The following is an 18029-nucleotide window of genomic DNA, read 5'->3' as shown; positions in this document are numbered from 1 at the left end:
GTTCGTGACTGCGTTTGATAGAATATATGCGCAATGGATAAAAAACTTAGTGGTTTTAATTTTCAAGGGAAATTCAATTTGGGAACGATGTATTATTTTACTATAATAAAATATGTAGCTCAAATTGAGTATAGCAACTTATACTTTTATATTGTACTTGTTTCATTCTATTTTTAAACGACGTGGGTATTTCGTTTTATTGTTGCATATTCAGCATTTATTTTATATGATATTACACCTATACTGTTTATACTAACAATAATCATAAGCATCATATTACGATCGGTGGGGACTGTCCATCGGTTATTAGCGAGTAGAAATATATTGCACGTCATTACGATTTATACTGTTAACAATAAATGTCTATATAATACGTCTATGTTATTATTTATATTAATAATACATAACAAATTCAATGTATATTGAATAATAAAATATATATAAATTATATAAATTTATTTATTTATATATAAATTATATAAATAAATACAAATAATACATAACAAATAAAAAAAAAAAGAACACTTGTTATACAACAAATAGGTTCCGATAAATAAAACTGGAGTAGTACCTACATTGAAATTTTTAAGCACCCAATTAAGAACAGTTAAAATAGTTAAATGCTTATGTAGGAAGGAAAGATATTTGTGGCTGCGTAAAGTATTTGAGAAACTGTAAGAACTCAAATACCTATTTTTAAAATTGGTTCTTAAAGAATTCATCAGTATAAGCTGATTACAAATTACTCTTGCAGAAATATCCACATATGTATCTAGCCTTTTCTTCTTATATTTTAAACCCTTAGGAACTTCACTAAACAATAATAAATTAGTCTAAAACCTTTGTACATTTTTTATGAGTAGAGTTATGTACGTATTGATTTTACATAAATATGCGTGATTTGATACGACGGTGATTTTTAGTAGAACATTTTTGTGGCTGTAAAAACTAACCTCAATAAGATTGAAATTTAATTCAAAAAGTGCTTTAAAAAATACGTCTTTTAGAATTATTGATCGGTTGTTTTCAATCCAATCAGGTATATTAAAAATGGAACATAGTTTTAAAAAAAATAACTTTTGCAAAAGAAAAACTTCGTTCATAAAATAGAAAAACATCCAAAAACTATTTTATTATATGAATAAACAGTTCCAAAAAATAATTTTATTATAATAATTAATATAATAACAGTATATTTTCAGCTTAAACGCATTCCATTTCCAGAATTGATTGAAACTCTCGAAAGCACGTTTATCATCTAATCGGCACAATATCGATTTGAAAATAATTATAAAACGTGATTTGAACAGATAAAAGCAACGTTTATTACTAAAAAAAATAATAATAATAATAATAATAAAAGGAAAGAAAGATACGAGAAAAATTGGTAAGATTAATAACGTTTCCGTCACAATATTATTTATTTACCATTATCGTCCGACGAGTGTATTGTATTATACTGGATTTTGTGTCCATCGGCGGCGATGGTTCAGAATATTGCATTATAAACCTTTTTTTTCTTCGAATTTTAACTCTACGTGAGCCAGTCTTTAATTTCAATTACGTTCCGATACCTCCGACGGAATCGTATAATATAGTCGTCTGCGCAGGACGATCGATTAAAAAAAAAACCCCGAACTATTCTCCTGTCGTCCTTAATCAAAACGGATAACGTTGTTTTATCCTATAAGGTTGTCTCGCATGTACAAAATAAATATACAGCCCCAAAAGAAAAACTCAAAAAGGTTTCAGGTGCGTGCACCCATCCTCGTTCTAGAATATTGATCGAACTCCTCAGACCCGCGAAAAGAAAATCGAAATGTTTGAGTTGATAAACTAACACGTCTCTCTCACACACGGAAACATAATATACGTATAGAGACATTTCTAACCGTTGCCGCCGATGCGCATTTAGATATACAGTCAAAAGTAGATAAATTGGTGGCCAAGAGCGGATTTGGGTAGTGAGTGGGCGTTCATCATACATAATATAACTGAGAAAACATTTTGTTTTCTTATAAAAAACATTTATTATCATATTTAAAAACAGTAAAAGTTAACTACTTAATTAATAATTAATAATCTTAAATTACTTAACCTGTATAGTGTATACATAGTATATATTATTTAAAGTAGTATTAATTTTTTAGATAGTAATTGTAAAACATTGAACTGACCTCCGGAGGAGAAGTTGTGTTTTGCTGTGCTCTGAATTAGTTTGTCATTCACGTAATTTTTGAAATTATTCAGTTTTTTTCTTTTCCTTTTATCAATTTACGTTTAAATGCTTAAACTCATATACAACCGATTTAATTTATGACGATATTCTTCCATTTTTAAATTTGTACAAAATTGAGATGCGATTCACTGCTGAATAACTTATAATAGTATACAAAATAAATAATAATAAATAAAGGTAAATATAAAGATAATAAATAATATAAATATAAATAATAAATAAACGCAATAAACACAATTGCATCTATTTATTATAAGTTACATACAAATTAATTTCAGTATTATTTAATCGAATATGTGTGAAAATATAAATGAAATATTTTTTCTGTGTCCTAATTTAAATACCATAAAATTTTGTATGTCTCAGGCTGCAGCCCACACTCAGTTTCTAAATTTTTTCCTGTTGATGATATCGCAGAATTATTATTTTAATGATCACAGTACCTTCATTTGTGTACTATAAGGCATGGATACATATACCGTTGTCCAACGATTATTATTATTTATTACTTATTAGAGTACCTACCTACGCTGTGACCCAGTTCCTGCGGTTTTCTCATAAAATTTGTATCGTGCAGCAAGAACTACAATATAATGATGCACAATATCAATGGCGATGGCTATTAAAAGTGACAATTCAAATACGTTATCATGTATTTAAAAAAGTTTTAGCCCAGCAGCCGATTGTCATGGATGAACTTGGGAAACGTAATAGTATGGAAAGGTATCAAATATTTTTATGTTTAAAAACCACCATAATATTATTCTTTTTTTTTTCTTTAAGTTTAGGCAACTGTGGCCATTAGCTGTAGGTTGGTTGGTATCGTTGGGTTTTGAACTGTACGTTTTCGGAACAATTGGGTGTTTGACAGAATTTCTAGTGATGGGCTCAAGTAGGTTTCTGCCATGCCCGGGTGGGGTGGGGTGGGGTGGGGGGGTGGGGGGGGGGGTGGCACGATATTATTCAATTGGTAGCGAACAATAATATTAATCGATTTTTAATGACGAAATGTTATTTGTGTTTATATAGTGATGGTATCATAATAATGTCGTGCGTTGTTTTACGGAACTTACTAAATGCACATCGAGAAAGGGAAAGATAATACGAATTAATAATCGAATGGTTTGTTAGTGTACGCGATTTAACTATCTGCACCATATTGTGATAATAAATAATTATTAACCGATGGATTTCAAACAAAATGTACTGTATAATATTTTAAATCACGAATTGTAGCTGTGAAATCAATGTTAGGAAAACGTCATATTGTTCATATATATATCACAAAGGTAGATACATAACTCGAGTATTGAAAGAACAGTTCAACTAGGTATTTAAACATTTAAAGTCTCAAAAATCGATAGTTTTAGCGTAATTATCATATAGGCATTTTTCGGGTAGCTACACCTCACTATAGACTCACGTTAACATTTAAATTGATGATAACGAAAAGAAAATATAACTGTCAAAAAGTCATTACCGTCGATCAAAAAAAAATCATAGAAACTGTTTGAATCGAATGCGTATTGAATTACAAAAAAAAAAAAAAAAAAATAAAGATCGATAACGAAGTCAAGTAATGTTTTCCAAAATAACTGCATTGGCTAGGTTTGCTGTCAAAACATTTTTTTTTTTTTATCACGTACCTATTACCTAACTGTCAACCTGGAAAATCGATTATTGTTTCGTACACGGTATCGGCACGGTAGTCGTCGTATACCTATAATATTATTATAATCTCAAATAATATGACATCGTTGCAAAAATTCTGCTGCATTCTGCAAACAGAGGAAGAAGGTTACCTACTAACACGCATTGGGGGGTATACCGGCCGTGTCATTATACAAAAGTCAAAAACACAAACATAAATATATACCTAGTATCATATGAAAACACATTATTATTATTAATATATTGCATCAAATGTGCAGTACGTATACGTATAAATATAATAATTATTTTAATTGTAAAAAAAAAACAACAATAATAATATCACACGTATTGATTTTACGCATGTGAAATTCACGTTGCGTGCTAAGCAAGTGCACGGCGTACACGTGATATTAATATTATGTACGATGATAATATAATATAATATTTTCAAACCTAGCGTTGCATGTGCATATATGCGTTGACTCGCGCAGTTTTCACACGATGTGCATTTTTTTTCAAAAACCTACGATTTTGCGACTTACAGCCGATGTGATGTATCTATCATTCTCGACATCACGTATAATATTATGTCCATGATGAAAAACACACATATTATGCCGTCTTGTAGTTTATTTTGAAAATTTTCAGATGCAGTGAGTGGGTCGCGATGTGTAGGTTTATCTGCAAATAAAACTCATTGATCAATATTGTGATTTAAATATCATACATTTTTGCGTAAGGTCGCATTCTACTAGGTTTTTTTTTTACAACATAACGTCATCAACTCCGCAGGCAAATAGGGTGGTTCTTTTTAGGATGCAAAAAAACAACAATAATAACAGTTATTGACAACTCATGTATTTATTTCTAGAATAATAATTGACAACCTAAACAATAATAAACACATAATTTCAACTAATGAACAGTCATATAATTTTGGTTTATTTTATATCATTATAAGTACAGTAAAACGTACGATAAAGCATCGCACGCCAGTGGTCTCGGATTAATAAATGGTTCATTGAAATTGGGTCGCGCTTCTTTTTAATATACATTAATTGAATAGATAATTAGGTAATTTTTTTAACCCTTGTATTTTGTTTGTTCATCTGTTATTGTTTGAATTGACGACTGGTTTTTCTCGCTAAAATAGTACCTCTCCCCTAAATGGACTTCATCCGAATTGCTTGAACGAAATTAATTAGTAACCGGTACGTGTGCGAATCGATGGTTTCGCCTTTACATAATATATTTGTACAACATCGATATAGATTTGGATTGAGAGACAAAATTATTTTAGTCGTTATTGAACATTTCCAATACACAAGGGTTAAAAAAATAAAAATATTTACTTGCTAGTAATAAGTAAAATTTGAAATTCAGTGATAAAAATTAACTGTGCTTAAGTAACGTGCGAAGAAATACAAATTAAAGGTAAAAAAAATAATAATAAATAAATAAAATAATAAAATAAATAAATATTCTACATAAAAATAATAATAATAATAATAATAATAATAATAATAATAATAATAATAATAATGATAATAATAATAGTAATAATATTATCATCATTATCATCAGACAATGGTATGAACTTAAGAGTAAGGTACTATATAATAATATTTAGGTCTAAATTTAAATAATACTATTACCCTGTTAAATAGAAGGATAAGGTAAAAACAAATTAACATAACGTTAAGATATTAATAAACTATATACTAAATAATGAGCCATATATATTATAAATATATATATATATTATTTTTGATAGTTTTTTTTTTTATTTCGATAGAGCAGTGATTAAGATAAATTTATAGTCATATACTTTATATTGAGTTTTGTTTGTTAGATAGTTTATTTCTTGGTAACTTATACTGGCTCAACTATAATAGTAATTTGGAAAAAAATTGATACATTTTTTTTAAATATTCTCTCTCTATTTATACATATATATATATATATATATAAATAAATATATATTATTCTATAAAATGTATGGTACATAGATTCATTTTTAATGGATTTCTAATCAATAACTATCATAACATATTTTTTTAATTAAAATTTTTTATAATAATTATTTTTATTTGTAACAGTAATATTATCATTCTCACTAAACGACAAATCCTAAACTTGAATACAACAATATATATAATCCAGAAACAGACGCTTAAACATAAAATTTAACTTTATTACTATAATAATAAATCTTTTAACGAATAATTTAATAAATATAATAACTATCACATTGGAAAAAAAATTATGCAGTGATAATAATATAATTTATAATTTTATAATATATACGTGAAAAAAAATACTGACAAAATGTGAAAGAAATTAATGAGAAATGTTTGCATAATTTCCCTTTTCGTGAAATGCCCATTTCACCGTACACGCTCTCAAAAAAAATGTCACCTACAGAGAAACAAATATTATGACCTATTTTATTTATTGCTTAAGATTATTTTAATTTTTAGTTACATTTTGCACATCTTTTTTCAAAACATGTATGTCTAAAACAACGAATATATTGAGCTAGTCGAAGGAACACAAGATCATGTAATAATAATCAAATTATGTTTTTTTAGTTTTCTTTTTTTCTTTTTTTTAATTTACACAATTAATCATATTTATTTTCTTATTGCGTTTACTTGTTTTTACTTACAATCTATCGAAATATTATAATCGGAAAATTGAGAGGGAATAATTAATGTTTTTAAATGGGGAAGACATAAATTTTGAGAAAATCAAGAACACATCAGGCTATGTACTTTTCCGGAGCAACAATATACTTCTAACAATATCACAAATTTTCATAGGTATATATATAATTTTTTTTTTTCATTAAAAAGCTAAATAGTCATAAATAGAACGAAATATTCAACTTATTTTCATAATTTATCAATTAAATAAGTTTGATTTTTAAAAATAGACAATAATGTTCTAACATCGACTTTTTTTAATATTCATTAATAATTATTATAAAAAAATATAATTATGAATATAATTAAAAGAATGTGCTTTCTATGATGTCAAGATTTGACACCCAAGTAAGTTTAATGTAAATCTAAAAAAATTAAGTTTTTTTTAAACAAAATAATAAATAAAGTGTGTATACATTTATCAACAATATTATATTATGATATACCGTTACGAAGAATAATCATTTTTTGTATATCTCAAACCTTTTCACAGACGTGCTTTACTTTTTTTTTTATCAACCTACACAATATTCACTTTTACATGTACACAGAAACACACAGACACGTACAAACGTACGCATAAAACGTATATCGAATCTGTTATGCTCGATACTCTCATTATAAACGTTTACACAAAAACGCGCCAGCGTATATATAGGTAATATTATATGCATATATGCGATATGGGGTGATACTAGCGCGATTTGGCAAGGGGGGATGCTTGGTGATTTATCTGGATGATGGGGTTTGTATGATAGTTAGTTGGGATGTGGCTGGGAAGCAATGGTGATCGGGTATATGGGCTGACTGTGGGTGGTACGACGTTTGAGTTCCTGTTCACTGAACGGTGTCCTCGATGTCCATGGCTATCTTGTTCTTCTTCTTGTTTTTCTTGTGCTCCAAGTTAATTTGGTCATTGGACGGATTGTCCCACGGCTGACGAGTGCCGTTGCCGAACACCAGGTAAATCGTACAGCACACCATGTACACGACCGCCGACGTTATGAACACCACTCTCCAGGCTGCCTGGGTAGGCTGAAACGATTAACGAGCACAAAAGGGAAATTTAATTCGATAGTAAAACAATACATAGGTACACATGTATTACTGTACAGTTTAATACACATATTGTCATAATATTTTCGTAACGATAAATATTGATGTTATTATATTAATATAGGCACTATTTGGGGAGGCGTATTATTATTAGGTACATGGCTGGCAATGGCAACGATTGATATTACGATAAAAAATATAATTATAATGTACCTAGGTATTATAATATCATGTAAACCGTATCGAGGGTTCCGTGCGTTTCGTTTTTGGTTTTAACACATCCGTATCGAATATTGTATACATTATAATTTATAATAATGTGTACGTACCTATAATTATTATTACACATTATATAGTATACCTATTTCATGGTTCGGGTTTGTATTCGAGTGTTATCCGGACTTTTTAATCCGGATTTAACGGGTCGTCGTCGTCGTTTCGGGTTAAGTTGCTTATTTGGTATGGTAATTCGGGAGAGATCAGATTAACTACCGCCCTAATTTGAATATTGAGTAATTTATTTTATAATATATACCTACATATTACATATATCATATGCAATAATAATATCTTGAATTAAATTATACATTGACAAGTTAGAACTCGTCAAGTCACATCGGCATAACGATATCGATACAGATTTAAAAAACCAGAGTATGATGTGGAAACGTTAAAATCACATACCCGTAAAGCGTAAGTCTAACAACGGAAAAATTGTTCGATTTCTCTACAAGTTGAATGTTTTGACTTTAAATATCAAAATATAATTCCATTTTTTTTTTTTTTTTTTTTTTTTTAAGTTTTTATTCAATATTCATTAGTCATTTGTACATAAATATTTAGGTACTATAGCCAGTAGGTAATAGGAAAAAAAATTGATAAAATATAGAAAAAATTATTATGTTAAACAGCTAAAATACATGCATAAAAAATTTAAATTTAATATTCACAAATGCGTTTATTGTTATATTTATAGTATCGTTACTATTTTTCAAAATTTTAATAAGGTTGCTAAATGGCGGTACCTATAACAGATGCCAGAGAATATATTTTTAACAGAACATTACCTTTTGTAAGATTTAATGCATTGTATTGTTAGTTTTAATATATTATAATAGATTTATTGATCTATTATTATAGTTCAAAGCAATATAACATTATTTAGGGTACATTAAACTATCAAAGGCTTTTATTGTTACTTTAAATTTAAAGCAAGTAATTTGCATCTTAAAATTGTGATATCTACTCTAATATGGAATAACAAACCACACAGAATTTGATTGATTGAACGTGAATTTCTTATGGTATACATAATTCTGAGAGATAAACTAATAGGACGCCCTGAACTCTGAAATCTTATCATATGGAACATAAGTATGATAACATGTGCAATAAAAATATGGTTAAAGTAAAACAATAATATATTCATTTTGGAGGGAATTACTAATAATTTTAACCGTACATATATTAGAGATGATAACATAAATAATGATTGATTTGTAATGAAGTATTCGATGAATTAAATTATTTTTTTAACCAACCCTCTAATTTCAAGAGGAAATAGTCACTGTATACTAAAAACTAATTAATGTTTGAAAACAATAAAATAAATTTGAAAATCATATGAAATTGAAAATGAAAATAATAATATTGACGTTAACAGAAACTAAATTAAACATCTAAGTTATTAATATTTTATAGAAAATTTTTGTATTGGATGTGTGTTAAGTAATTTTATTAAATAACATACTAGTATGTCCAATACAATACAATTAATTACTGTTATGTAAGAATGATTTCAGGCGACATTTAATCTTCAGATATACAATTAATGTACTGTTAAGGGAAGTAGTTATTATGGTTTCACAGACAATATCATGAGTTACACGATGTTCCGTCTTTCCCAATTTGTTTTTGTGTCTTATAAAACATGACCTTAATGTCACAAAAACGAAAGAATTGATATTAAAGTAAATAAGCAGAATGAAGAAACGCTCATCTGGGTAACTGCCATGACAAGTGTTTATTTTTATTTTTTCTAAAGAAATAAGTCTACGATTTAAAAATAATTCTAATTTAACCTCAATTTTATCTACCAGAAATTTTGAAAATCTATTTATGCATAAAAATATTATGCTTTATAAAACATAAAACTGTTATCATAAAGCTCTATAATTTTTATATATTAAATATATACACTCTAAATGTATTCTATATGTAATAAAAATAACCAATCCAAAACGCTCCTGAATAATACAACAATGGTAAATAATATTATATATTTTGTACAAGGTTTTAATATTTTTATTAGCCCATTAAGCTATTGTTACGAGAACTTCATTGTGGTAGACAATTATTATTCTCTTGTGTAAAGAAATAACTATTAATTATTATTAATGGGAATAATAACTTCCTAAAATATGGATTTTTATTAAATTAATCATCGAAATTTATGAAAATGACTTACATACAACGCTTAATTAATTATGGTTTAATTTTAAAGTTAGACGGTCCTAAGAAAAATATTTTTTTTTAATGTCCATAGAATATCACGCGATATGAATTTATTATATTGAATTTAAAAATATACTAATTATATTATTTTAGTCGAATATTTCATGAGTGAAAAATCACAACGTAGACATTTTTTAAATATGTACAAGTTCCTTTAACGTTGTGAAATATAATATACATCAGTAATTTCTTGTGTGTCAATTTTTTTTATATATACTAATAGCAAATCGAGTTATATTGTATTTTAATTATGACCGTCTAAAATTTAAACGTTAGATCATCAATAAGTATAATTATTATTACTATTTAAATGTTATTACACTATTTAGCTATCTATTACCTACTTAAACAGTTTTAATTTAATTTGATTCTTAGGTATCTCTGATTACATTGGGAATGAAATGTGCATTATTTATTTTTAAACGTATAAATGCATATTTATACATATTATAAAACATTATTGTATACATTTTCAAAAAGTTTGTAACGTAAGTACCATATTATACGCCTTTCGGATATTACGGATTATATAAAGTTCTACGGTAATCCTTACTATTTTGTATTGCGAAATTGTAATGTACGTACTTTGTTGAAATGCGCATATATATACATATAAGATATTTATTCTTTTTCTAAGCAGACGCTGAGCTCCAACAGAACTAGTTTTCTTAAGATACATATTAAGAATAATATCTCAGATACGTTTTAGGTTAACTTATATTAACATAAAATACCATTTGGTACATCACACGAATATATAATATAAAATGAAAATTATTGCCTTCAACTGCCATACTGCTGCTGCTGCAGGTTTAAAAGTAATAACCAGACCAATCCAATACGAATTTATGATATTCTATATGAAAAATACATCATTCATTGCTTATCTAGGTTTAAAATATTTCATTGGGTGGTAAATATTGTAATTTTGTTAAGTATAATTTAGCATGCAAACATACTAAAAAAGTTTGCACGAAAACGTTGTACAAAACACGTCTTTGTGGAAATGATCAATTGACGTTAATCATCGTAAATTAAAAAAATCCATTTTAAAACATACATACTTATTTTGTGAAATACCGTTTAGTTTTAATATAATGAATATTATTAGGATAATAATAAAATTAAACACACCCCATATTTATAAACCAAATTATAAAATGTATTACATAGAAATACAATCGCGATATTATTATTATTTATTGCATGGTTTTATTTTTATTATGTCCGTTAATATTTTTTGAGGTTAAGCTCCCGAGATTTTATGTAATTATTCTACATTTCATAATGGATTTTTTTTCCAAGTAATATGTAGGTACCTACTTATTTAAAGTCATATTTGAAATTTGAAATTCAGATAACATAGAAAATACTAGCAGATAATACAATTTAGACCACAATATTTAAGTCAAATTTAACAATGAATCAAAAAACTTGCAGACACAGATAATATTGAATTTTATTTTTTTCTAGACATTATAAATAAGAAGTTGCAAAATTTTTGAAGTTTTAAATTTTTGAAGCTTTATCTTCACGATACAAAATATTATGAAGATATTTAAAAATATTTAATACCTACAAATGTTTTTGTAATAATTATTTTCATAGTTATTATAATAATAATATAATATAATAATAATATAATATATAATATATATATAATATATATATTATTATAATAATAATTATTTTCATTGTTTTCAAGTATTTTTTTTCATTGTTATTACTAATTAGGATTTTAATACAATATTAACTAAATATCATATTTCAAGTATTTTTTTTATACAATATCATAATTTACAGACCATTGTATTGTGTTTTAAGGTTTTGAGGTTTTAACCTTGAACAACAAAGTTGTATAATATCAGTTATCTATGGGTAAATTATAGATAAATATTATGCCTAAAATATTTAAAGCTTTGAATATATTAGGAACGTTTTATTTCATAATTTAATAAGCTTCTTGGTATGGTAATATATATTATTATACTAATGCGATAATTTAAAATAAATTGATTTAAAATGCCAACGTTCTGCGTATACCAAACTTAGTTTTTGTCCGTATGGCTCATTGCATGAAAAAAAAATGTAATTTAGGCATAATATTACCTACGTATTAATGTTGTTTAATTTAAATAGACATTTTTAAATATAATATAAAAAATTAAATGTTATATTATGCTAAGGTAAAAACCAAAAAAAAATTAGCTTAATATAATACGGAGATAAAATATCATACAAAGTAGATTTTGTATATTTTTTGCTTTCTCTCGTGAATGTTAATTTTTTTTTTAAAAGAACTTTTTAATTAAAATGTTGTTTTCCCACTAAAAATATATAATAACTAATTAGTTGAAAAATATATTTGTTTCCGCGTTACCTATGTACGTATAGGCCACCAAACGCCCCCATTATTTTCTAAAATTTTGAGTTCGATCATTAGCTAAAGTCAAAAAGAAGTCAAAAACAAAACAACCGAATTGATGGCTCCCAACTGAAACGTTAAATAGAGATGCTCAGTCTCGGATTTAACGGATTTCAAGGTTGAAGTCTCCTTGATTTATTACAGCGGGAATAGCAGTAGAAGTCGTAGTGATTAGAGGGATAATATAATAATTCAGTTTCCTATAAACTAGGAATATGAAATTGTTGCGAAATATATTTATTTCTTTTCATTCCTTATTCTAATGGTAACATTGTGTTCGAGTTCAGCTGCATAACAAATCATTTTAATTTCAATCGTTAATAATTTCCCGAATTTATAATATTATTTATTATTATCTGATTATGTAATTTGTATATGTGTATATGCGCCAATCCAATACAAACGGTAAATAATAGAAGAGAGACTTAAATTTAAGTTTTAATGCAATAAAATTATCAAATTTAGTTTTTACTCAGTTTTTGCTGTTTTTCGGCAAAAGACTTTTTATGATGCATTACATTTTCAGTCAAAACTTACAAAACAGTCGTAATAAAAGACGTAATACAAAACTGCAAGCGAACTCGTGTTCACCGACTGTCATTGTTACACTCGATACAATTTTCCACTTACCCTTTTGTCAATAACGTAGCCGGCGACGATCGGGGCCAGCAGACCGGCCAAGTTGGCCAGACAATTGGTGAGGCTCATCAGTATTCCGGCGAACCGCGGTGAAATGTCCAGATGGTTGACTTTGAATCCCGAGTAAATGGCGCCGTTGAGACCAACGCCCACTGTCAGTATGGCCACAGTCAGGTACGGGTCACAGCCCGTGTAGGACGCCGCGATCAGCGCTATCGCTGGACCGAATTGACCTGGAAAGACAAAATTAACAAATATAGTTCGACCGGATCATTATTATTACCACAACTATCGCACTGTCCTTCCTGAGCTAGTACCTAATCAGACGGGCGAATGTAATTTCTTACACGAGACCTATAAACAAAATACAAATGTAAGTTCCTACACAGTAAAAAACAAGTACACGTGTAAGTTCCTACACGGGAAAAAAAGGTACACCTGTAAGTTCCTACACTACGTATATTATAAGTTATCAATCTAATATCAGTTATATCATACTATAATACTGTCATACATTTTAACCCTTTATTCTATACAATATGTAATTATTTATGATATTTAATAATTTACCTAATAAATATTATCAATTTAATAATTTAAAAAATAATAATTGTAAAAAAAAAAATATATAATAAATGTATTCTTTGTAATATTTAATAATTTTAAAAATAAATTACAGTAATTTATAGGCGTGGATTGATAACTTATATAATATACGTAGTGTAGGAACTTATACGTGTACCTTTTTTTACTGTGTAGGAACTTACACATCACATATGTAGGAATTTACGTATGTAATTGTCTACCTGTTACTCTCGTGTAGAAATTTACGATCCTCCAATCAGACGATCCACTCATATTTTAGTCACGATGGACGTCATACAGTGTGATGATGGTTACGCGTCAATAATAATAATAATAATAATAGTTACGTAAGTATATCGTTATTCCAATGACAAGTAACACGAGGACCGGATTAAGGGTTGACTGTCGATTGCTTAGGGCAGCGTTTGCTGATAAAATTTACATTTTTTGACTTTCGTAAAACTAAAAATAGGGGTGTACTGGTGTAGTTGAAGTGACGTAAAGTTTTCCTAAGTGTGTTCAAACACTCGAGTCAGGCCCGATGATGATGATAATAATAATAATAATGATAACAAGCATTGGCATTGTATAATATTTTAAAACGTATATTATAGCAGCTATACACATTGCAGGTTCAGCAACATCGATGAAAACCCCACACACACACTAAAATACGTATAATAATATATTATGCTATAAAATATAATATTATCTGTTGTACAAGCACTACAATGCAGTTTCTACACCCGTCGTCGAACAATGTGTTTATTTTGTTAAGCAGCAGTAGTAGCAGATGGCTCGCTGTCGAATTTCTCTCCGTAATCGGAAATCATTAAAGCGTTCCTCCGATCGGAAATTAGCTTTTCGAACGTGTCGCTAACGATATTATAGCCTCGGATGCGGCTGCTGCAGTTATGATATTATATGATATACATATAACTCGCTACTTTGTTTTATTTTTTTTATTTTAACTGATCGCCGCAGTGTTGTCATCAACGGTATGATAATGGTCCCTTAAAATAAAACCACGAGTTTTTTTAAAATGTATTTCTTACTTCTTTCTTTTAAATCTATCTTACATAAAATGCTATATGAACATGACGTGAAACGAATCTATTAAAAACTATCAAATGTCCCGAGTAAACATGTTTTGGTTTTTTTCCTAAACATGATGTTGTGTCCATTTTAGAATTTGTTGACAATCGTATGAAATTATTCAGCTAATAGTATTAAGTATCATCCGAATATCCTATTTAAGATTGATGTCTTTTTCATATGTAATCGGAATATCGTCGTCTGGCTATTTTTTTGGCAATACCCAGTGCATTATTATTAGGGTGATTTTTTTTAAATCAGTCATACTTATTTTTTTTTTTTTTGGAGGAGGAGGCTGCATCAAATATTATAAAATATTTCAATTTCACACAAGTCGAAATGGAAAGAGGAGAGAATTTAAAAAAAAATATTAAAAATAAATTTATATAATATATAAATATATTATTAAGAAATTTTATATTTATTTAAAGTTACTGTCAGTTTTGATGTTGTGACATATTCAAAAAAATAGAACTTATATTTTTATATAATTTAATGAGTATTACTTTTCATTTAAAATAAGAACCACCCTTTTTTTCTGTAAATTGTTAATGCATTCAAAAAATCATCTGATTAACGATGTAAAATAAAAATAACGGCTTTGATTGAAAATGTTAATGCCACCACAGGGAACAGCACTACTAAAAATTGACAAACATCTGAATATTTAAAAAATATGGTTCTTGAGTACACTTAGAATAATAAAAATCATAATATCAATAAATAAATCGTTAAAGGAAAAAAATTATGGTAAGAACGCTATGTGGATTACTCTGTATAAAGTACAAATATTAGTTTAGGTTACAACTGTTCATTATGCAATATTATTTATTTATAGCCTAAGTCTTCATTTAAAATCTTGTACAGAAACTGACGAGTAATTGTGTGTACTTTAAAAGTTATTATCTTTCTCTCATATACCAAGCTATTTATGTATATGTTTTCTCTTTAAGTATAGTGGTTTTTTGAGAAAAACAAATAATAATAATAAAAATGACGAAATGTTCAACTCATTTTTAAAACTATTTTTTATTTAGTAAAAAAAAAATAAGATAGATTTTTTATGACAAAAATAAAAATTTGGACGGTGCTAAAAGATTTATTATTTGAAAATTAGGCGTGACACGCTATTAAGAATTTAATTACTTTTTGAAACGATGGGCTGATTTGATTTATTTGAATCTTAAAAATCATAAGTCCATCTATTCTTTTTTAATAAAGTTCTATTTTTTTGTACACGAACTTTGATTTATTCACTGTCAGAAAATGATCCTCACTCAGAACCTTATATCGAATGCTTCAAAAGTAATCAAACAAAGTCAAGTAACCTATCTAAAATATCGATGAGATGAGTACATATTTGAATTCATCAATAATAATTGACTTGGACTTTTACATCAAATGTTGAAAATTACAGTGTATGCTGTATAGCTTATTCTTGGTATTTTGGTACTTTAAGTGTTGTATTGGATATGTCTTCTGTATGAATTTAACTAATTTAAAATCAATTTATATTAAAACATTGAATTAATATATATATTTAGAGCTATCTTTATATTACAAACTTTAAAGAAAACAATTTAAGTATATTTATTGGTTTGAATTTATTATAGGATAAAATATAACATAGGTACAAAAACAATGCTAAATACAGGTACGTGGTTAACTATAATTGAGATGACTAAAAATTTAAAGTACTTATCCGGTCTTAAAAAATTTGATTAATTTCTGTGTTGACATTTATTTTGTTTGTTTTACTAAAATAAAAATAATTTTTTTTTTTATGGTTAATAAATATTTAATTTCCAGTTCGCCAGTCGTGGTAGGTTAATTACTATAAGTGTGATAATCATTTATCGTGTTCGAAAGAAAGAAAACAGAGAGAACAATAGGGAATATTTGTTCTAAAACCAAACAAACAAACGTAATACACTAATACCATTAAATAAACAACTATATTAATTAATCTAATTCCTCGACAACAGTCTTGTGTTTGGTTAATATACATTAATTTAACTAAAATACTAATAGGTACTTATATTGTGTTACATTGTGTGCATCATATTATGTAACATAATATAGTATGTGTAATATAATAAAATACAATGATGCAAATTATAATATATCATCCTCTGCAACTTTCTGATAACAATAAAAAAAGCATACCAAACGGGTATTTCATTTTTAGAGACATTACACACGAAAAATGCAATTCAGTGAATAATTCTAAACTGAACAATTTAAATTGAAAGTGCTATAGATATATGACAAATTTATCGTCATACTTCGTTATTATTATATAATTCGATTCAAATTTAGTTAAGTATATTTATTTTAAATTACAAAATTTTTATTAATAGAAACAAATCATTAATTCTTATGTTTAATTGCATAATATTATTATGTATTTTCGTTATTTGTAAGGAATATTCAAAAATTGTTTTTTATTATTATACGTCAGTTGTCCAACACAACAAATATAACAATATTATACCAATATGACAAAAACGGAATATCTCAGAATTTAATATGTAATGAAAAAATGTCTTAAAACGGAGTATAATATCATATACGTCAGTTATATATAATATTATAGATAAATTAATAAGCCTCAGTTTCTAGAGAGCACAATAGAAGACCCGGATTAAATTATAAACTTGAACTCTATAGACAATTCGAATGCTTTTCAAACTTTAAGACTCCAAGATTACGAATCTCTATTATATTATAGTTGTATATTTCTTGTATTATACTCTTCCTACATCTAAAAGTAATATGATAAAAACATTGATTGCAATAACGTTATCACCGAGGGAATTGCCTTCCCTACATGTTTTGTTCAATAATACCATAAAAAAATTGATACTTCATTATTCATCAATATTTCCACAAATAAACACGATGTATTAAGATAATTTAAATTATTTGATTAAACACAATGTTATTTTTTCGTGCGAAACGATTTTTACTTTGTCATTAAAAATAATATTTCGAATGCATATTTTGCCATAAAATTATGTAACTTTCAAATAACACATTTAATATAATATCATGCAGTCGAACAACATATTCCTTGTATTTATATTTTCTCATTATTTTTTTTTCCATACGGTATTAT

At 27.1% G+C, this 18029-nt stretch overlaps 1 protein-coding gene across 3 annotated transcripts in view; it reads right to left on the bottom strand.

Annotated features, from left to right (window-relative positions):
• Window positions 1–4728: 4728 nt before the first annotated feature.
• The window catches only part of LOC107169349 (putative inorganic phosphate cotransporter), an 81787-nt gene continuing 68486 nt past the window's right edge, over window positions 4729–18029 (bottom strand). For all 3 annotated transcript variants that reach the window (XM_089228159.1, XM_089228158.1, XM_089228157.1), the window contains 2 exons: window positions 13223–13464; window positions 4729–7632 (listed from right to left, as the gene is read on the bottom strand). In XM_089228159.1, the coding sequence (XP_089084285.1) occupies window positions 7435–7632; window positions 13223–13464 (440 nt within the window). In that variant the 3' untranslated portion in view covers window positions 4729–7434. The remainder of the gene's footprint in view (window positions 7633–13222; window positions 13465–18029) is intronic.

This window comes from Diuraphis noxia, unplaced genomic scaffold (assembly GCF_037042655.1).
Source record: "Diuraphis noxia isolate RWA-SAM2 unplaced genomic scaffold, SU_Dnox_SAM2 contig0005, whole genome shotgun sequence".
Taxonomy (NCBI): domain Eukaryota; kingdom Metazoa; phylum Arthropoda; class Insecta; order Hemiptera; family Aphididae; genus Diuraphis; species Diuraphis noxia.
This window is presented reverse-complemented; position numbering and strand designations above follow the sequence as displayed.